Source organism: Chaetura pelagica, unplaced genomic scaffold (assembly GCF_000747805.2).
Source record: "Chaetura pelagica isolate M959 unplaced genomic scaffold, ChaPel_1.0 scaffold138, whole genome shotgun sequence".
NCBI lineage: Eukaryota > Metazoa > Chordata > Aves > Apodiformes > Apodidae > Chaetura > Chaetura pelagica.
Genome location: NW_009954215.1, coordinates 2,711,301 through 2,732,661, shown reverse-complemented (window position 1 = coordinate 2,732,661; position 21,361 = coordinate 2,711,301). Strand labels below are relative to the sequence as shown.

The 21,361-nt window shown below is 35.7% G+C and overlaps 1 protein-coding gene across 1 annotated transcript in view; it reads left to right on the top strand.

The window, feature by feature from the left end:
- Positions 1–21,361, top strand: part of SMG1 (SMG1 phosphatidylinositol 3-kinase-related kinase) — a 100,640-nt gene that overhangs the window by 58,806 nt on the left and 20,473 nt on the right. Inside the window, exons 6-33 of the mRNA XM_010003296.1 lie at positions 349–446; positions 2,080–2,253; positions 3,313–3,537; positions 4,233–4,334; positions 4,758–5,027; positions 5,554–5,684; positions 6,433–6,594; positions 7,059–7,177; positions 7,917–8,004; positions 8,088–8,189; positions 8,621–8,761; positions 9,048–9,247; positions 9,509–9,705; positions 10,406–10,573; positions 11,377–11,531; positions 12,126–12,271; positions 12,871–13,072; positions 14,743–14,852; positions 15,242–15,389; positions 15,783–15,942; positions 16,564–16,684; positions 17,310–17,558; positions 17,866–18,150; positions 19,113–19,257; positions 19,522–19,660; positions 19,911–20,141; positions 20,238–20,415; positions 21,182–21,343. Coding sequence (XP_010001598.1) covers positions 349–446; positions 2,080–2,253; positions 3,313–3,537; positions 4,233–4,334; positions 4,758–5,027; positions 5,554–5,684; positions 6,433–6,594; positions 7,059–7,177; positions 7,917–8,004; positions 8,088–8,189; positions 8,621–8,761; positions 9,048–9,247; positions 9,509–9,705; positions 10,406–10,573; positions 11,377–11,531; positions 12,126–12,271; positions 12,871–13,072; positions 14,743–14,852; positions 15,242–15,389; positions 15,783–15,942; positions 16,564–16,684; positions 17,310–17,558; positions 17,866–18,150; positions 19,113–19,257; positions 19,522–19,660; positions 19,911–20,141; positions 20,238–20,415; positions 21,182–21,343 — 4,608 coding nt within the window. The remainder of the gene's footprint in view (positions 1–348; positions 447–2,079; positions 2,254–3,312; positions 3,538–4,232; positions 4,335–4,757; positions 5,028–5,553; positions 5,685–6,432; positions 6,595–7,058; positions 7,178–7,916; positions 8,005–8,087; positions 8,190–8,620; positions 8,762–9,047; positions 9,248–9,508; positions 9,706–10,405; positions 10,574–11,376; positions 11,532–12,125; positions 12,272–12,870; positions 13,073–14,742; positions 14,853–15,241; positions 15,390–15,782; positions 15,943–16,563; positions 16,685–17,309; positions 17,559–17,865; positions 18,151–19,112; positions 19,258–19,521; positions 19,661–19,910; positions 20,142–20,237; positions 20,416–21,181; positions 21,344–21,361) is intronic.

The following is a 21,361-nucleotide window of genomic DNA, read 5'->3' as shown; positions in this document are numbered from 1 at the left end:
AGGTTGGATGGGGCTTGGAGCAACCTGGTCTAGTGGGAGGGGTCCCTGCCCATGCAGGGGGGCTGGAACTACATGATCTTTAAGGTCCCTTCCAATCCAAACCATTTTATTCTATGAATATATTGTCTCCTTCTAGAAAGTCTTTGTGGTAAAGATACTTCACTAGCATTTAAGAAATTGGGAAAATTCTTCCTATAGCTATATCAGTTGTCTTGGGAGTTACTCACTATATCGTGCTGATAACCTGCTCTTACCGTAGCAACTTCTACTTCAGCAGTATGCAAATAAAATTTAATTTTCCTATATTACCTTGCTCCTTGTTTTAATTGCCATGGTATTTTTACACAGGATGGCTGCAGAGCTTGGAGCCCTTTTGGGTGGCAGATCTTACTTTTTCTACCACACTTTTGGGTCAGTTTTTAGAAGATATGGAAGCTTATGCTGAGGTAAACGACTTTATGGTATATACCAGAGTTAACTGTTGTGGATTTCTTAATAAATCCATACCTTGTCTTATATTTGTAGGAAATAAAATTACATGGTTTTCTTGGAGAAAGAGGATCAAACTATGGTGCATACTTAAGGCATATATAATGACAGTTATACACAAATCCTCATTAAATACTTAAGTAGTACCCTAGCCAGGCTTTCAGCCCTTGTCATTGAGAATAATAATCTTATAATAAAAATAAAATCAACAAATCAAACAAAAATGCCTTTGTTTTTAAAAAGCTGCGGTCAAAACATTTCACAGTCTTTCCTTAGTATTTTCTCTAGTTGTCCAAGTTTTTTAGAAGTAGTGACTGTTGGGGGGAAGGAAGTTCTTAATGCTGCCATAGGTTAATGGTAAATCTGTTTTTTTTCAAATAAACCAATATATTCTTTTGTGCAGCAAATAACGCAGCAGGAACTGATAGAAAACTGAAATACATTAATTTAACATACTTTGTTTTGACTTTATAACCTTCTAGTTAACCGGGCATAGAGTTTATCTGACACTTGTTAAAGAGGTTTGGTTTTGGGGGGAGGTGTTGTCTTTTTCTTAAGCTATATGTTTTCTCATATGCATATATGTTTATAAATAGATAATGCTGCCTTATGTATGTTAGCATGTAGATTGTACAGGTGGAACTGTACTTCCAGCATCATCTGTTTCACTCAAATCAGAATAAATAATCTGATTTTACTAGCATACAAATATGTCCACCAAGGCTTCTGATGGTACAGCTTTAAGAGTTAGGATTCAGACCTCTTTGGCAGTGTCAAGAAACCTGTGCTGCTGTGGTTGTAGGCACATGGTTACAAGTGCAGTAAATCGCTGCTTATCAGCTTGGCTGCTGGACTGGACAAGGTGTGTATTCTTAGTCACGGAAGAGTTTTAAGATAACGTGCATTAACTTAAATCATGGAGGAGGTGGTTCCATCCAGTGTGTTTTTATCTCACAGTGGGGTAGAGCAAGGCTATATCTATACTAATGAGATCAGCACTTCTGGGAATGTTCCCAGACACTGGTGCCAGCTGGCATGAAGTAGCCTGCTAGTAAACTCATGGTCTCCAGGTCAGGGCAGCTGCATGTAAACAGTGTAATGAGAATGGCCACTCAAACATCCTGACTCGAGTTTGTGGATGGGAATTTTTGGGGAAAGTGGTAAAAATGTGCAGACAACTATTGTTAACAGTGCAGCAGTATGGAAGATCATGTTCCAGGGGCCAGGAACGTCATAAGCCTCTGTTTTAATAGTGTATAGTTGGAGTACCGTTTATCAGTGGTTAAAATATTGAGCAGCATCTCATTACTTCTTTGTGACTTGTTTGTCATTGTGTGCCTACAACCCATCTTCATGTGTATGTGAAGTTAGAGATTGAGCAGCATCTCATTACTTCTTTGTGACTTGCTTGTCATTGTGTGCCTACACCCCATCTTCATGTGTATGTGAAGTTAGATTGCATAAATAGAAGTATAATTGTATCTGTAGTATGTCTGGAAAATAGATTTTCAATCTTACATTATGATCTCTTATGCCCATATTATAACTGTAAATTATATATACTGATACATCAAACTTCTTCTGCTGTAGGACCTCAGCCATGTGGCTTCTAGGGAGTCGGTAGACGAAGATATTCCTCCTCCTTCAGTATCACTGCCTAAACTGGCTGCACTTCTTCGGGTTTTCAGTACTGTGGTGAGGAGTATTGGGGAACGCTTCAGCCCAATTAGAGGACCACCAATTACAGAAGCATATGTAACTGATGTAAGGATTCCAGGTTTTAGTTTTGTTTTCTTTTGTTGCTGGTGTGATTTATCACAACATAACAACACTATTCACTGAGTTTATTTAGCTTCTCTGAATTTTATGTGAATGTGTGTGCTCAGCTTCGAGCAAATGTATTTTCTTGAAGAAATATGTTAAAAGAATTGTATTAAATAGTGAGGTATAGATTGTGATAGCAGCACATAGGAGTCATATATAGCAGAAATTAACTTTTCTAGGCATTTTAACTGTATGCAACTAGATTTATGCTTATGTCTTTGTAGCCATAATGTTGCCATTTATTCAGACGGCTACTGATGCTATAAAAACTGAATTCAAATTAAAGAGTTTGATTTTACAAAATATAAGGGTTTTACAGAAATTGTATCTATCAAATCTGATAACAAACTCCTTTTCTTCTACAGCAGAGTAAAGGATAGTGTAAACTCAGGAAAAAAGATTATATAATATGCTAAGTAGCTGCTATACTTCTGTAACAGGAACTGTAGAGGGTGTAAATGGTATCAAATATATAAATACCTGCAGTCAAAATCTTGTTGTTGCTGCATGAGCTACACAATTGGTATTTATGGCCTTGCAGAGTTCTGTGAGGGATAAAACTTCTCGGATAAATAAGTGTATGGATTTCCCAATTAAAGCCAGGACAATTATGTAACTTGTCTTAATCTGCAGAGGATTCTTATGACACAAGCTCAAGAAAAGAAAACTAGTCTGTCTTTTACAGGAGGAGTTGACATGATCTGTTGACATCAATTGGAACTGAACAGAATTCTGAATAATGAATTTAGGTTTTCTAGGTCCTTACAGGTACTTTACTGAGTAAGAATCCAGGCAATTTTGAAGGTGATTTTTTTTTTTATTCTTCTGAAGTGTAGTACCATGATGTGCATTATTCAGAATATTCTATTGACAGAATTTACCAAGCTGCTGAGTAGGTGATGGGACAGGATATCAAATGGATGTGAACAAAATTAAATAGCATGTGGTCGTCATCTCTTTACAGTGGAGCTTGATTTAGGTTTGTTTTTAATTTTTCAGGTTCTATACAGAGTAATGAGATGTGTGACTGCAGCAAACGAAGTATTCTTCTCTGAAGCCGTTCTTACAGCTGCCAATGAGTGTGTTGGGGTTTTACTTGGCAGCCTAGATCCAAGTATGACCATACACTGTGACATGGTCATCACGTATGGATTAGATCAAATGGAAAATTGTCAGACTTGTGGCACTGATTATATCATTTCAGTCCTGAATCTGTTGACACTGGTTTGTACATATTTTTATTATTGTGGTTTTTTGCATTGGAAAGTAGTATTTTTCTAAGCAGCCTTGCTTTTTTGTGCATGCATATTAGATAAATATTTAAAACTCTTCCTGATCACAAGCAAGAAATTCCTCTTCTAAATGCTTGTATTCTTTTCTGTAAGGCTAGTGCTGCTAGCTTGGCTTATGCTGCTAGCTTGTCATGGATTTGGCTTGTTGATAAAGTGGGGTTTAGTTTTAGCTTCGATGTTTGTAATGTAGTTTTTTGGTGTTTTCCCCTGGTCTGCCTTGACTGTTGGACAGTGCCATTCTCTGACCTCTGCAGTTGATAACACCACCTGGTGAATTTCAGAATCTTGGGGCTTAGTATGTTGTATTTATCTACTTATGCCATGACCTGAGAAATGAGGCTTCAAAACACAGTTCTTAAGGCGTAGGACACAAACTCTTAAACCCGAGTTGATCTAAATTAATCATGCAGCTTTCTCAGTTGTATGGGTAAAGTCTGAAAATTAATTCTCTGAATGTGATTTTGGGAAAGCAAATACAAAATACCTGCATTTCTGGGAAGCTGTCTTTTCTAGGTATAGCGTATATGCAAGCTAGAAAAACAGTATTTTAATTAATCTTTATTAATCCTAATAAAAATTTATTCAGGTAGTTGGAGATATTTATAATTGTGATCTTTTTATCCCTAGATTGTTGAACAAATAAATACAAAACTACCATCATCATTTGTAGAGAAGTTATTTATACCAGAGTCTAAACTACTTGTTCTTCGTTATCATAAGGAGAAAGAGGTAAGAGTGACTTCTACAGGTGTATTACAATGGCCTCCATGCCTTTCCTAGAATATATTTACTAAACTGTAAAACTTTGTTCATTTTAAATATATCTTTTATCTAACTGAATATCTATGAAGATTATGAAAAGCCAGATGTAGCTAATTCTTGGTTTTGACATTTAGATTTGGTAAGTTGGCTGTCATACCAGATAGAGAAGTCCTTACTTGATGTTGTCATGCTCAGCATTTTATATGGATCATCCAGAAAGTAATTAAGTACTACTTACAGAATATATTAATTACAGAAAATTGAAGATAGGTATGTGTATCAGATTAGGCTGTTCATGGATAAGTAAGTATATTTTAAATTCTGCATTGGTGAAGAATACATTCTATGATTTCATGCTAATCAGTTATTACTATAATTTTATTTCTCAAGGTTGTTGCAGCAGCTCATGCTGTATACCAAGCCGTATTGAGCCTGAAGAACATTCCTGTCTTGGAGACTGCCTACAGGTTGATTCTAGGAGAAATGACCTGTGCTCTAAATAGTCTTCTCTATAGTTTACATCTTCCTGAGGCCTGTTCTGAAATCCAGCATGACTCTTTCAAGAAGCGTATATTCAACGTGGATAATGCAAACTTTGTTGTTATATTTGACCTCAGTGCTCTAAGTACTATTGGAAATGCTAAAAACTCATTAATTGGGGTGAGTAAAAAGTCTGCAGATCAAGTTTGTGCAATAAGTGTAAAAACATTTATTTACTTAAAGTATACCATAATGTATTTCAGCAGTACTGCACATATATATAATTGGAACAATCCTTTGATAACTTAGATTATAGAAAAACTTGCAGCATTAAAGCTTAGGGGGAAATAGAATGGGTGGATTGTCTCTCTAGTTAGTGCATAATGAAAAGCAGTTTCTAGGGAAGAGCATCTTACCAGTGTTATTCCTGGATTTATTCTAAGATTGTCATAGGAATTCTTGAAAATCAAGACAGATAAAAGCAGTTTAGAGTTTTCTCAGTAATCACTTCTCCCAGATCTTTCCAAGTAAAGACATAAACTGCTTTTAGCAGGGTGTTTTAAGAGGGAAAACTAAATAGTTACAATTAAGGTCAGAAAATAATTACATTTTTTCCCTTGAGAAGAAGAAAAACACAATGGAAACTATACTTAAAAATAGATCCTATTTATTAAGGTTCTTTGCTTATATTGCAATTGTTTTACAGATGTGGGCCCTTTCACCAACTGTGTTTGCACTACTGAGTAAAAATCTGATGATTGTTCATGGTGACATTGCAGTTCATTTTCCTGCTGTCCAGTATGCAGTACTCTACACCTTATACTCACACTGTTCCAGGTATGAAGATTAATAATTCATCAGTGTTTTAAAAGCACTAGGATGGACTGATGTGAACAGAATATATTGGAAGGATGAATTCAAGTAAACTATTACAATTAAGCTTTTGCCCAAACTTCCCTAATCAGTTTTTACTTTCATTAATTGCAGGGAGTCTGTATCTCAGCCAAGAAAGCATATCCTGGCTTAAAATTTGGCACTTTATTCAAAGGCAGATTAGAAGTCTTGTGTTTGAATAGAGATAACTGAGGGAGAACTCTACTGAAAATAAATAAGGAAAGATTGTTTGCTATTTTGCTTATTGTGAGATCTAGGAGAGGTAATGAAATGTAAACAACAATTATTACACATTTCGGACCTTATTACTACAAAATGTCAAATAAGGGAATATACTAGTTTAACTGTTACTCTGTACATTTCTTGGGTTTGATGATGCTTCACTTAAGCATTTGATACCAGCCACAGTTGAAAGCAAGTTACTGGGCTGCATGGACTGGTGTAAAATTGTAGCTTTGTTCTTTTAGGTTAGGGATCAAAATACTTGGTTGGGTTTTGACATAGTGTGGTTACTGTGTGTCTTTTGCTGCTGGGTTTTTTGATTGTTATTGTTGTTGTTTTGGGTTTGTTGTTGGTGTTCCCTCACTGTGTGGCATCCCCCCATATACTTTAAGCCCCCCCCTATATACTTTAAGGAATTATCCCTAATCTTGAGGTGGTTTTATTTTTATTTTTTTTTTTGCCTTTTCAGGCATGACCATTTCATATCCAGTAGCCTCAGTTCTTCCTCTCCCTCTCTGTTTGATGGAGCAGTTATAAGTACTGTAACCACAGCAACAAAAAAACATTTCTCAATCATCCTAAACCTTTTGGGGCTGCTGCTTAAGAAGGATAACCTTAGTCAAGATACGAGGTAAGTAGAATTTTCTTGATTAATCAGGAAACTATTTTTTTCAATAGATGCCTTAATTCAGAAGTCAGGATAGTTTTAATGCATAAAACTTGGGGTAAATTTAACCAGTCAAGTATTTATTGTTGGGTTTTTTTAAGCATTAATAATGGAATGCATGTGGAAAAAGTAGCTGCTCATTTTTGTGCATGAAAAGTAGGAAAATTGAAAACATCAGAAAATCTGTAGAGTAAAAGCAGAACTATCTACTGAAAAGAAGTTTTTGCTTACTGAAGGCACCATTTTACAATAGTTACAATCCTGTGTTATCAAAATGCTGTGAGTAGGGATATTTTTGATGTTACAAAACCTTTTTTTAAAAACACAAGTTATTGTACAATACTGTATTGTAACTTGAAGCAGTTTAAGTTATATTCACATATCTTTCTGTAACTGTATAGAGTGACTAATACTTTCATCTTTTGAAGGAAACTACTTATGACATGGGCTTTGGAAGTGGCTGTTCTGATGAAAAAATCAGAAACATATGCACCATTATTTTCTCTCCCATCTTTTCACAAGTTTTGTAAAGGTCTTCTAGCAAACAGTAAGATATCACATTTTTACTTACTAACTGTCTCTTGTGTGGCATAACTAAGTATGTAAGTGACCTTGTTATATGTCACTGATAGCTGTAACTGTACTTTGCTTTCATGGGTGCTTCCTGTTCATATTGCGCAAACACTCTTCTGTCATTTTTCTCAGATGGTTTCCTACTTGTTACTTATGCAAACATTTAATTTTCTTAAAAGAATCATCTCCTATCATGAAATTGATCTAGCAAAAATGCCAGTGCTGTGACAGATCTTAGTTATAAGATTGCATTTTATTGGATCAAAAGCAGTGGAGCCATTCCATGATGTCATGTATTGTTTTGATTTTCAAAACCTGGAAATAGAAATAATGATACAAAATGCTTTTCATGGCATAATACTAGCAAGAGCAGTAACTTCTCAAGATCAGGAGTTACTCACGTTACCTTAGGGCTTGTTTTTTTTAATATGCTGTGTATTATGCCAGTGTATGGAGGCCATAGAAGGATTAATGTGTCAACCATCAGAACAGGCCCATAAGTAACATGTAGCACAAGTGACTTTGCTACTAAGCATTTACTCAGTTAAGTAAAACCAGTCAAGGAAATAAAAAGTATTGCTTAAAGTCTGTCTCCTTCTGCCACATATGCAGTAAAAATGTATTTAGATGTTCTACCACAATGAGATTCATGCCTAAGTTACCTAATTCTAGCAAGTTAATTTTTTTTCTTTTCTTTCAACTGTTTAATTCAGCCCTACTGGAAGATGCAAACATTTGTCTCCAAGCATGCAGTAGCCTCCATGCCCTCTCTTCCTCCCTCCCGGATGACCTTTTGCAAAGGTACTTGCACAGAAAGATGTATATTCTTAGAATTATGCTATTGCTAGAAATGTTATCACCTTTTTATCCTTTTGGTGATGCAGGTGTGTTGATGTGTGTCGTGTTCAGCTAGTACATAGTGGTGCTCGTGTAAGGCAAACTTTTGGAAAACTTCTGAAGTCAATTCCTTTAGATGTCGTGTTGAGGTAAGCTGTTCAGTTTAACTTCACTGTAGAGAATAGTTGAGTTTCTTTGCTGACATTTATTTGAAAAATAATGCCAGTTGAATGTCATACTGCCTTAATTTAAAAAGCATGAAGTGCCTTGCTATGCCTTCTTTTTACAGGTTTAATAACAGTAGGTGGTACACAGAGTAATTTAAAAATGTTATAAACTGTGCAGCACTTCTTGCAGCAAATATCAATACTTTTAAGGCCCGTGTTATGTTATAGAAACCTCCAGCAGTATCATCCTGAAATTTATGTCAAAGATGTAAACTTTTGCAGCACTTTGGTATTAAGACAAATAATATATTGTTTCTAGTACTTATGTGCACATATATGTGCACGTGTGTAACTTTTTTGGTTTATTCAAGGACGTTACAACATGGGTTACATTTTCCCCCCTCTTCCTGCAGTAACCGAACCCACACAGAAATACAAGAAATTTCTTTGGCTATAAGAAGTCACATGAGCAAAGCTCCAAGTAATACATTCCATCCACAGGATTTCTCTGATGTCCTTAGTTTTATTTTGTATGGAAACTCTCATCGAACTGGGTAAGAACTTATTTTTAAACTGAAATCCATGGATATTTATAGTAAACTTTAGTTTAAAAATTGTGATTATATTTACAAGTGCTTTACCTTCAATAATTTTTTTACACTTCTCTAAGTATTTGTAAATATCTTCAATATGCACCTTTTTGCATATTTGCCTATGTATGTTGCTGCTTGGAAATAATCTGAGAAGAGATGTGTTTGAGAGCAATAGGGAGCTGAAGTGTGCACAGTATGAACTTGTTACCATGTGAACTTGTGTTAACATACTGTTGGTTTCTTTCAGGAAGGATAATTGGTTAGAAAGATTGTTCTATAGCTGTCAAAGACTAGATAAGAGAGAGCAACCAACCATCCCTCGTAACCTCTTGAAGACTGATGCAGTCCTTTGGCAATGGGCTGTTTGGGAAGCAGCTCAGTTTACTGTTCTTTCAAAGTTACGAACTCCTCTGGGTAGAGCCCAAGATACATTTCAAACAATTGAAGGTAAAGTAAAAATTACAGTTTATTTTCATGGGACTTCTTGTAGAATTGTGCAGCTAAGAACTTCATGTTCAAGGCAAGAGACACAATGGCTTTATTAGAGATTTTAGCGTGCTTGACATATCAAGAAATGCCATAGCAGAAGAGCAGTTGCATAATTACTGTTAACTTCTGAGAGATTTTGCTTTAGCATTGCTGTCCCTTGACACATGTAAATAAAGTACTGTCTGGTAACTTTTTTCTGTGTTTTGGTAAAATGTGCAGGTATTATTAGGAGTCTTGCAGCCCATACCTTAAACCCTGACCAAGATGTTAGCCAGTGGACTACTGCAGACAATGACGAAGGACACAGTAGCAACCAGCTTAGGCTTGTTCTCCTTCTCCAGTATCTAGAGAACTTGGAAAAGTTGATGTACAATGCTTACGAAGGATGTGCCAATGCCCTTACCTCTCCACCCAAGGTTTGTCCATCGTACAGTGTAGAAGTTACTTGGAACAGTCTATTGAATGAAGGGTGTTTTCTGGGTTGTTCAGGTCTTAACGGTGGAGCTTCAGAAGAATTTCTGAAGCAGACTTGGAGACTCTTAATCTGTCTGGCTTTGAGTTTGGCGTATTTCTATTGACAAGTGAAAACAGGATTTATTTCTGGAGTAACAGCTTGTTTTGTGGTTCAAATCAAGCAAGTCTGTAGAACCTCTAATTTGTAGCAGTCACTTATTTGCAGATTGTCAGCAGTCCTGTTACAAAGCAAGACAATTATTTGAGGCTTTAAGTTGCTTTTTGAGCAATACAATAATTATTTATAAACAGCATAGCCTTTTGTGTGGTTCTAACTGCAAAGCATTCTTCACTGTTGAAATAAGCTGTTTAATTACCAGACTTTGACATGACAGCAAGATATAATTTATAGTCAGTTCATTTCAGGACTTCTGTCTTGGCAGTGTGCCTGGCCTGTTGCATACTGTGCATGATTTCAGATCATCTACATTAATAAAATTAAAGATATAGAATTTTACCTGTTTCTTCATCTCTCCGTTGAGAACTCAACTGCAGAAAGGAAACCTGTCCCAACTTTGATTGCTGTAATGTAGTACTGAATGTAACTATTTTGTTTCACACGGAAGAATGGTGTTGTAAATCTTATCTTCTCTGTCTTTAAAGGTTATCAGGACATTCTTTTATACTAATCGTCAAACATGCCAAGATTGGCTCACGCGGATCAGACTTTCCATCATGAGAGTTGGATTGCTGGCTGGCCAGCCTGCTGTGACAGTCAGGCATGGTTTTGATTTACTCACAGAAATGAAAACTAATAATAGTCTCTCTCAGGTACTCTCTTCTTAAACCCTGTTGACTATTGCAAAAACATTCTCACTATATTCTAAAAGAACTAAGCTAGAGCAGTCAGGAGTTATTAAATCAACTGGTCTGTAAAATATTGTTATTTAAAGCAACATTTTAAACTCACACTTCTGTATTGACAGACTTTTGAGGTTAAGTGATACTGTAGGTTGGAAGTTAGGATGTAATGTATACATATTTTCTGTATATGAATGCTACAGTTCATTCACAATTTGACTTGAGTGATCTCATTTTAAGCAGAAGATTCTGCTTAAACTGTACAAGATCTCAGATGTAATAGCATGAGGCCTTCCTGGGTTTGTGGTAGTGTCTCTGGTTACCTTTGGGTGTAAGTGGTGGTGGCTGTATTGTGTGGGAATCCTTTCTCTGTAAAGTAACTATCAGATAAGTGCAGGCTTGGATGAGTGGATAAAGTGGTTAAACCTTTTTTGAATAGCTGAGTAGTTTCTTCAGTGTGTGACTTGATCTGCTTAAATATTTTAACACAGGAATCTCACTAGATAGTTACTGCTTTGCTCTTCTTTATGAAATGGTTACATGGGCATAGACCATCACACAGTGCTTGCTTAGTTTTGACATTCAGACTGAATTCACAGCATATACACTTTTCCCTTAGCTGCACTGCTTTTCCAAAAGCAGTGTAGTGGGCGGATATGCAGAGCACATCACTATGCTTACAGTGAAATACTACTTTACCATTTCCAAGTATTTAACCATGTATATAGCTATTAAGTGAGATTTGTTAAATAAAGCTTTTGGTTCGGTTTTAGGGAAATGAATTGGAAGTAACAATTATGATGCTGGTAGAAGCATTGTGTGAGCTTCACTGTCCTGAAGCTATTCAAGGTATTGCTGTCTGGTCATCTGCTATAGTTGGGAAGAGTCTCTCCTGGATCAGTTCTGTAGCTCAACAAGCAGAAGGGAGGTAGGTTTTCTCAGATAACTCGATGTTACAAACTTGAGCTCTTATTCTTAATGTATAGTTCTCCTTTTAAGTTGTGGTGTGAATTTAGGCTACTAATCTGATTTCCATGTCAATTGAAGTTGTTGTGTCTTTCTGAGATACCTAATGTATCAAGTATTTTTAGATATTTTAACTTTCAGTTTTGACTAAATTGCCTGGATTTTGTAATGTACATTAAAATAATGTGCAGCTCTGTAATATGTGAGGTTTCTCAGAAATGTCAAGTTTAAGGTGTAAATTTTTGACCTAGGCCCAATCGTTTATATATGATGTTACTCAATATTCAGCTTTACTCATTGTGACAGTCAAATATAGAACTCATTTGTCTCCTTCAGTCTGTGGTTGGTTTGGAGTTGGCATTAGAACCTTTTTTACTATGCTGTAACCTAGGAATTCAGCCGGTAAGGTTGTATTCTCTGTTAATCCCTTTCTTTTGCTGAAGGTGACATTTGAATTTTGAGTGTGGTGATAAAGAAATGTTTAAAATATAGTCTGTTTACCAAAAAAAGCAAACTGGTTCTGTGAAATGCTGACTAAAATATTAAACCGTTTAAGGTTTGAAAAAGCAACTGCGGAATACCAGGAGCACCTGTGCTCCATGACAGGAGTGGATTGCTGCATAACAGGCTTTGACAAAACTGTTCTGAAGTTGGCAAACTCAAACAGTGTGAATAATGCTAGCCCAAAGCATTCCTTCAATGGTCAGTATACATTGTTTTCTTTTTAAGAGAAACACAGTTTTGCAACCGTCTGTACATAAGATGAGAACACTCACTGATGTAGCTGTGATGATGATACTGCCCAATATTTGCATCTGAAAACCTGTTTCTGTCTGCAGTTGAAGTGAGCTGTTTAATGCCATTGAAACCAGTGATATGAGGTTTGAGGTTTGCAGTACTGAGGTCTAGCTGAATGAAACTAAAAGTAATAGGTAAAATATTTGGTAGTTTGCTTATTTAATTCTAAATTATTTTAGAGAATCATTGTTGCAGTATTCTGTTTCATCTTGTGAAGGGACATCAGTGTTCCTAATTTAGTTCTTCTGTTTGTGTTTTGATGCTTCTTTACAAATATGGACTAATTTTTTCAAAATCTCATTTGAAATACTTTTTTTTAACCATGTGGAAGAAGAATAGTGGAACTTTGTGGAACTGGTTGTGGTGTTTAGGGTTTTTTTAAGTGCTTTTCTTGTCAAAAAAGACATAGGAATTAAGTCTGAGTATTGCTTATTACCTTGAGAGTTGCTGTTTAAAGATACAGAAGGATGAATATACATTTAAGTGTATTTTTCATTTCACAGGAGAAGCTAGAAAAACTGTTCTGACTAAACCAAGTGACTCTTCACCTGAAGTTATAAACTACTTGGGTAACAAAGCATGTGAATGTTACATTTCTATTGCTGACTGGTCTGCTGTTCAGGAGTGGCAAAATATGGTCCATGACTTGAAAAAAAGCAATGGTAATACCTCAATCAACCTGAAAGCAGATTTTAACTACATAAAGTAAGGATGTAATTAATTTTATTCAACAATACCTTAGAGTTCAGTATCTTAGAACTGAATGTAATTAAAATAGATGTGTGATAAGAAAGTTTTGTTCTTGGGAGGGGGAAAACTTGACCATGGTATTTACTAGCCATACAAATAAATAAAGAGGTAACATAATTCTGTATAGTTAAAGTGGCTTTCTGACTGCCGAGGTCTCTTAGTATTCAAGACAAAACATCTTTTCATTGAAAATAAAAGATAACAAATTTCTTCTACTTGTACTGGTAGAAGATGCACCCTTTCATGCAACTTAGTAGTAAAAAATAAAATAACTGTTAGCGGTACATATCTTAAGAATATTGTCATTTGTGCATTTATTTCCTAACCCTTAATATTTGTCTGGTTTATGAAAAAACACTTGTACTGTGGCAATAGTCCTTCAAGGTTTAAGGGTCCTTTCTGTTTCATTTGACAACTTTCTACTTGCCATCCCTGTACTATTGAGGTAAAAATCATAAAGTCCTTTTGACTGAAATTTCTTGACTTAAATAGAAGCATAGAAGGAGTGCTGAAATAAAATTTTGGAGGTCTGAAAAAGTGACTACTTCTGTCAGTGAAAGGGGCAATCCTTTTTCCTGCAGCACTCAGTGCTGTGCAGGTAATCCTTGAGAGGGAGTGCTTGTCATGGATGTGAAAGTTTAATTTCTGAATGTTCATGTTTTTGTAAACTAAACCTATTGCACTTCTGATAAACATCATAAGTGCTTGCAGAGGTCTGGTCCTTTTGGATGGTTTGAATTAGTTTCAATCCAGATAATTACTGAATGTAAGGTTCAGGATTTTTCTCATGATCCAGTAAAGAATTCCTGAGGATGAGGAGCGCTTTGACTCTTCTGCTCCTCTGCAGGCTGCAAAGTGACTCCCTGTGGTAATGAGGATCAAAATAATTTAGAAGAAAGGGGAGTTTTCACAAGCTGAATGTTTTTTTTTTTTTCCTAATGCAGATACTTAGATGATTCCTTCTTCAGTGAATAGTAACAAGAATACTGAAGCTTTGAGTCTTCTCTATTCTGAGCCATTAAGCCTTTTAACCTTTCAGTGCCTTTTTTGTATTGTTCTGTAAAAGTCTAAAATGCCCAAATTATTTCCTAATGTAGAAAAAACTGGGGAAACAAAAGTTAAATTTGCAGCTTCAGGCTATTAAGCAATACAAATTGTACAATCTGTGACCTGCACAGTATTCCAGTATTTCTGGAATTTTGCTTTCATGTAAACTGAAGAGTTGAAACTGTGGTCTCATGAAAGACCAAAACTTCCTTTTCTGCTCTTGGAGCAGAGGAAGATTCTTGATGTTTCCTTTGCTTCTAAACTCTTCTAAAGTAAGTCAACCTTTTTCTTCCTGACTGTGATAGAAGAGTAATAAATACAGTGTATTTGTAATATGAAAAGCTTCATAGCTAGAGAGGTGTTTTTTTGCTTTCCCTCTGATACTGAATTTATCCATCTGGGGCTGTACTACTGCCTTTTATTAATTGTGAAAATTCAGATTATTGCTTAGAATTTATCTGAAGTGCTCTATAGGATTTTGAGGTAGGCTTGAATAATTTCCTTTTGCTGCATAAGTTATTTAGCAACTGAAATGAAGTAAGAAATATGAAAGTAAAACTTTAAACATTGAATTGCAGATCTCTGAGCAGCTTTGAATCTGGACAACTTACTGAGTGCACTGAACAACTAGAATTATTACCAGGAGAAAATATCAACCTACTTGCAGGGGGATCCAAAGAAAAAATAGGTACAAATGCATAAGTGAACATTATTTCAAATACAGAAGTAAATATTTCTTCATGTATCTGTCTGTATAAATGACAGACTGAAATTTCTGAATGCATTTTGCTGTCTTCAGTGGACTGACCAAAGCCTTTATGAATAAAACTTAAAAATGATTGGCAGTGGTCATCCTAAATGTTGATACACGTGTTGCTGGAGTTAATGTGTTTGTTTAAGTAATTTGTCATTAAGTTCTACTATAAATATGTACATACATATGTATTACATACATATATGTATTTTTAAAAGGGGTTTATCCAAACTTCCTTGCTCTTAAAAATGCATTCTCAGATGGTGACACTTGATAAAATATTGGCAGTTTTAGCTGGTTTCAATTGTTTAATCTCCATGTAGACATGAAGAAGCTCCTTCCTAATATGCTAAGTCCTGATCCAAGAGAACTTCAAAAAGCAGTTGAAGTCCAGCTTTTGAGAAGTTCAGTATGTCTGGCAACAGCTGTAAACCACATAGAACAGGAGCAAAAGTGGCAGTCAATATCTGAGTAAGTTGAAATGTGCAATGAATGAATGTTATAAACTGTGAAAAGCTGTTTCTAGTTTGTTAAACATAACTTTGCAAAAAGCATTCGCTGCTTTATACTTAAGCATATGTGTTAATTTGCTACCACTTGTAGCTGCTGTGAGTTACAAGCTTACTGAGAAAAAATAAGATGCTGTTTAACTTGGAGATGTAGTACTTTGAGATGATAAAGTACTTCTTGTCAGTCTAATAATGAACCATCATAACTGTCATACTGTAACTTGTGTGTGAAATTGCAAGATTTTCTCATCTCTTTGAAGATGTTGAATTCACTTTTTGTACAGTAATTTTGATATGGCTATTTACTCTTAAAGTCTAGGTAACAAAAAAGACTGTTCTGATTCTTTTATTTCAGAAATGTTATTAAGTACTTAAAGCAAACATCACGAATTGCTATGGGACCTTTAAGACTTTCCACACTCACTGTGTCTCAGTCTTTACCAGTGTTGAGCACTCTTCAGTTGTATTGTTCCTCTGCTTTGGAAAACACTGTATCCAACAGGCTGACATCAGAGGTATGTCTGTGCTTGAAACCAAGTTAGGAAGTTTTGGATATAGTACATAAATCAGTTGTTTTGACTGTTTTTAATCACACTGTAAAAAGACCTCATTTAGTTTTCTAAAGTCTCGACTCAAGTTGTTGGCTTTTTAAAATTTTGTATCTGTAGTTACAAATACACAATTTCTTTCGATTACACTTACAGTATTTTTAAAGTTTTATTGGTAGTTACTTTTTAGAAAAGTGTTAAAACTCCTTCTCCGAGTACATTATAACACTTACTCCTACAACACACAGGTGATTGATTTGAAAAGTAACTTTAAATAAATACTTACGAAAACAATCACTTCAGCAGTTAAAAATTCAGTGTCAAACTTCAACCATCATGAAGGATTGACTTCCAATTTCTAACCGTGTTCAGAAAACAATTCTGCTTGAATTTGAGCTATTCCTCAGTGTTGTTCTCTCAAAACCATGTGTGTTTTTCTGGAGTTGCATAAAACAGATTTGTGTTTTATCAGTGAATGATCAAGAGTGGCTGCTAATGCAAATAAGAGCATTTGCACTGTAAAATGGTCTTTGGTTTTAATAAATGAAAACACATTTTAGTAAATATCTCTCATGACAACTCTTTCAGGACTGTCTTATACCTCTCTTCAATGATGCTTTGAGGTCATGCAAGCAGCATGATGTAAGGCCATGGATGCATGCACTGAGGTACACAGTGTACCAGAATCAATTGATGGAAAAACTTAAAGGTATGGAAGCTCTTCTTAGTGTTATGAGGGGTAAATGCAGAATTTGAACTTAAAACTTCTGCTGAAAGCAGCAGCTGTGTCTTTTTCTATTATTTAGGTTCATCACTGTTTAGAGCGAAGTTTGGGTTGTTTAGGTGTCTTGCTTTACAACTACGGGTCCTAATTACTTCTCTAAGGTAGACAGTGAAGAAAAAAATATTCTGCAATGCTTATCTGTTCTATACACACTATTCTAATTGCACTTAACTTGCTCATTTTCAAGCTTTAAATGATTTCACTTTTGAACACTTCAACACTGTCAATAATGGGTCTTTAAAAGCAATCAAAAAAGCCATTTGAATGTGAAGTTTTGTTAGTTAAGAAGAATTCTTACAGTGGAAAAATTACTGTTTTGCCCAGCATTTAATTTATGGAGTTTATTGTTGTTTCAGGTGGGGTACATAAATATTCTAGGCAGAAATGAAGTAATCTAAATTTCTGAAGGTGACGTTAGGGAACACAAAAGAGCTCCATGATTTTTTACTGATGACCATGTACAGAATACATTGAGCAGAAATTATCTGTATAAATCAGGTGTAATTATTCTTTGTTTAATAATTTTGTGTACAATGTCTTCTTTCTTCAGAACCAACAGTCCCAATTAAAAGCCATCTAATGGAGCTGGGCTTAACAGCGGCGAAATTTGCGCGGAAGCGAGGAAATATCGCCCTGGCTACGCGGCTGCTCGCCCAGTGCAGTGAGGTTCAGCTGGGGAAAACCACCACTGCACAAGACTTAGTCCAGCACTTCAAAAAATTGTCTGCACCGGGTCAGATAGATGAAAAATGGGGTCCTGAACTTGATATTGAGAAAACAAAATTGTTATACACAGCAGGTGAGTGTTTGCTAATTATGTTGTAGATAGTTGAGCTTCTTGTCCTTTTAACCTGGCTGCTTCCCCTGACCTTGAAGAAAATTGTAATAGAGCAGTATCAATAGGAACTGATTTCATCCTAGTAATTTTAATCTCAATCTGAAAGTGGTTTCACAAGTCTTTTCTTACTTGTAATTTTTAACTTCAAAGACAGTTTTCTTTGTAAAGTTACGTTGTTACAAGCTGTACCTGAATATGCTGAAGTTCAGAAAAAATGTTTTGAATAAAGTTAACATTCTACTGAAGATAAACTTTTTGTGAAATGCAGGTCAGTCAACACATGCCATGGAAATGCTGAGTTCTTGTGCCATATCCTTTTGCAAATCTGCCAAAGCTGAATATGCAGTTGCTAAATCTATTCTCACGCTGGCTAAATGGATTCAAGCAGAGTGGAAAGAGATTTCAGGACAGCTGAAACAAGTGTATAGAGCTCGACAGCAACAGAATCACACTGGTCTGTCTACCTTGTCTAAAAACATCTATAATTTGATTGATCTCCCAGCTGTTAATACTCTAGAAGAAGAATATCCTAGGATTGAAAGTGAATCTACAGGTAGACTTATTCTTCTTACGATTTTTTTGTTAAATTAGTTATTGATGATTCCACTGAGTGATAGCACCAGTCACATTGGTAAAGTCTAAATGCTTCATTACTTGTGTGTTTGTTTTCCTAATACACACATAAATAGGTAAATGTACACAGTTAAAGAACTCCTAATATTTTTTTTTTACATTTTTATCATTCAAGTGCCTGAAGAAAAAACTGGAATGCATTAATTTTATGAGGAGGATATAACAGTTCATTTTGTCTGCTTTCAGCTCCTGTATTTGCTGAAGTTTGAATTAGATCTTTTGGATTAAGCATCGACAGGGTTTATATTTTGAAAGCCCTGATAAGTGTGCAAAGCAGTTACCTTAGTTTTTCTCATAATCTCTAAGCTATACTTAATTTGTACACTTCTGTTATTGCCACAAAATGTACTCTAATTCCCAATTTTTGGCAGACTTTATCTTGACATTTCAAGGAAAGTTCATTCTTTGCTTAAACATGGATTTTGTAAATAACTTGGTTTCCTTTCTTGTACAGTCAGAACTATTTTAGAGCTGTTAAGCATGTTAAGTAATAGCTGCTTTCTGACTTCATGTTGAAGAAAATGTATATACAAGTAAACAGAAATGCACTGCCCTAGCTACTTCATAAAAGTCTGCTTTGGAGCATCTTGCTCTTTTGGAGTTCACTAGTTTCTTGCCCCAGTTCCATTATTTTGTGAAATAGAATGTAATTGTAGAGTATAAGACAGTGGCTGTTAGTAAATTGAAAACTGATCTTTGTTTTGCAGTCACTGTCAGAACTGAAACATTGCATTTCAGAGAATTTTACACTCTGTGTACTAACTTGGCTACTTGGCTGAAAAAAATGTTATGTACTTAAAATGCTTTGATATTTTCTGTGTTAAGGAAATTAGAAGTAGGTTTTCCATTGTAACATACATTTTTCTGTTTCTCCTATCACAGTAAATATTGGAGTTGGAGAACCTGACTTCATTCTGGGACAGCTATATCACTTGTCTTCAGTACAGGCTCCTGAAGTGGCCAAGTCTTGGGCAGCCCTGGCTAGTTGGGCTTATAGGTGGGGCCGCAAAGTAGTTGATAATGCCAGGTAAATTCATCCTGATGTTTACATTTATATGGCACAATTAGTTTTCTTAAATACAAAGAAAACAAGTTTTACCTTATGATTACTGTTCTTGGTGGTCTGAAGTTGCATGTGAGAAGAAAATGGAATATTCTCTTGGTAACTTGCCCTCTGTAAAAAAAAGCAAGTTGAATTTTGAGATAAGGGTGAAGGTTTCTTCCTTCAAGGAGTTTATATATACAGGTTTAATGGGCTCAGTGGGGATTAAGAATTCATTTAATGTTACAGTCAGGGAGAAGGTGTTCGTCTGCTGCCCCGGGAAAAATCTGAGGTTCAGAACTTGCTTCCAGAGAACATTGCAGAGGAAGATAAGGAGAAAATCTATGGAATTCTTGGGCAGGCGGTGTGTCGTCCAGCTGGGATTCAAGTAAGTGTAAATTTGCTTGCTTAAAAAATGTTCAACTTCAGCTTAAATCATATTTTTCCTCTCCTTGTGTTTCATATTAAATCCTGTAAATGTTTTGTATTATCTAAATTTTAATTTTCTGAGAAACCATCAGGTTCTGTAGACTATGGTAGTATAATAAAGTAATGCAGTTGCATGAGTTGCCTAGACAAAAACTGGATTAGGAACAATACTTGTTACAGAAATGTTTTTTTTCTTTATTTGTACTTAGGATGAAGATATGACTCTGCAAATCACTGAAAATGAAGACAATGAAGAAGATGATATGGTGGATGTTATTTGGCGTCAGTTGTTAACAAGTTGTCCCTGGCTTTCAGATCTTGATGAAAATGCAACAGAAGGGTTAATTAAAGTGTGGAGGAAAGTTGTAGATAGAATCTTCAGTCTCTATAAGCTTTCCTGCAGTGCATACTTCACTTTCCTCAAACTCAATGCTGGTCAGGTTAGTGTTTGTGCTGGTGAGGAGGTACAGTTAAACTTTCCGAAGTGGTAATATGAACAGCATACTTAGCTTAGAGGAGTATTTCTTTCCCTCAAGGTTCCACTTGATGAAGATGATCCACGGCTGCACTTAAGAAATACTTCTGAGCAAAGCACTGATGATGTTATTGTAATGGCAACCCTGAGGCTGCTACGACTGCTTGTGAAACATGCTGGAGAACTTAGACAGTATCTAGAGCACGGGCTAGAAACTACACCTACTGCTCCTTGGAGAGGTATGTATGTCTTACCTAGTTTTTTAATTTTGATGCATTTTCTTTAAAAACAAGCAGAAAGGTAATTCATAGCACTTTCATAAAATTGGTATGTAAGCATGATGGAAGAAGAGCCTGTCTTTCATGCATTCTGATACATAGACTAGATACATAGCACATACTCTAATCCTCTCCATCCCCCACATTAAGACTTTGAAGGAGAAAGGAGATGTAGTTGATGAAGTATTACATCCAAGTTTTTCTAGAGTTGGTAATATAATATGTTTTGTCTAGCTGTAGTTGGAAATGCAGTTCACAGAAAGATGTGTGGCTAAAGTCAGTTGTCTCAGAAGTATTTGTCATTACACTACTGGTTCTGGTTGGTCAAGGACTTTCCTAGAAAAGGTTACTGATTTGAAGTGTGGAATGTAGCAAAATAGGTCAACTCTTGTAAAATTATACCTTCTTTGGAAATGTCCAGTTATGGTAACTTAAAAGAATGATAAATATGTCTCTTATTTTTGAAACATGGTATAACACATACCATGTGCAAAACTCAATTCCTAGTGCTTGGCAAAAAAATTTATATATTGCATCTGATGTTACCTGAACTTGAATAGTAGAAATGATCTATTGCCTGTACTGTGAGAAACAGTTTTTATTGGGAAACTAAACATTTACATTCTCCCAACAAAAAACCAGCATGCATTTAAAAATAAAGTAAGAAACTGCATCATTTGAAGTGCAATGAAATGAATCGGCACATTCTCTCTCCCTGTTTCTGAAGGTATCATACCTCAGCTTTTCTCCCGCCTGAACCACCCAGAAGTGTATGTTCGACAGAGTATTTGCAACTTACTCTGTCGAGTGGCTCAAGATTCTCCTCATCTCATCCTCTACCCCGCAATAGTGGGTACCATCTCACTTAGCAGTGAATCTCAGACTTCAGGTATGGAGGTGGGAAAAA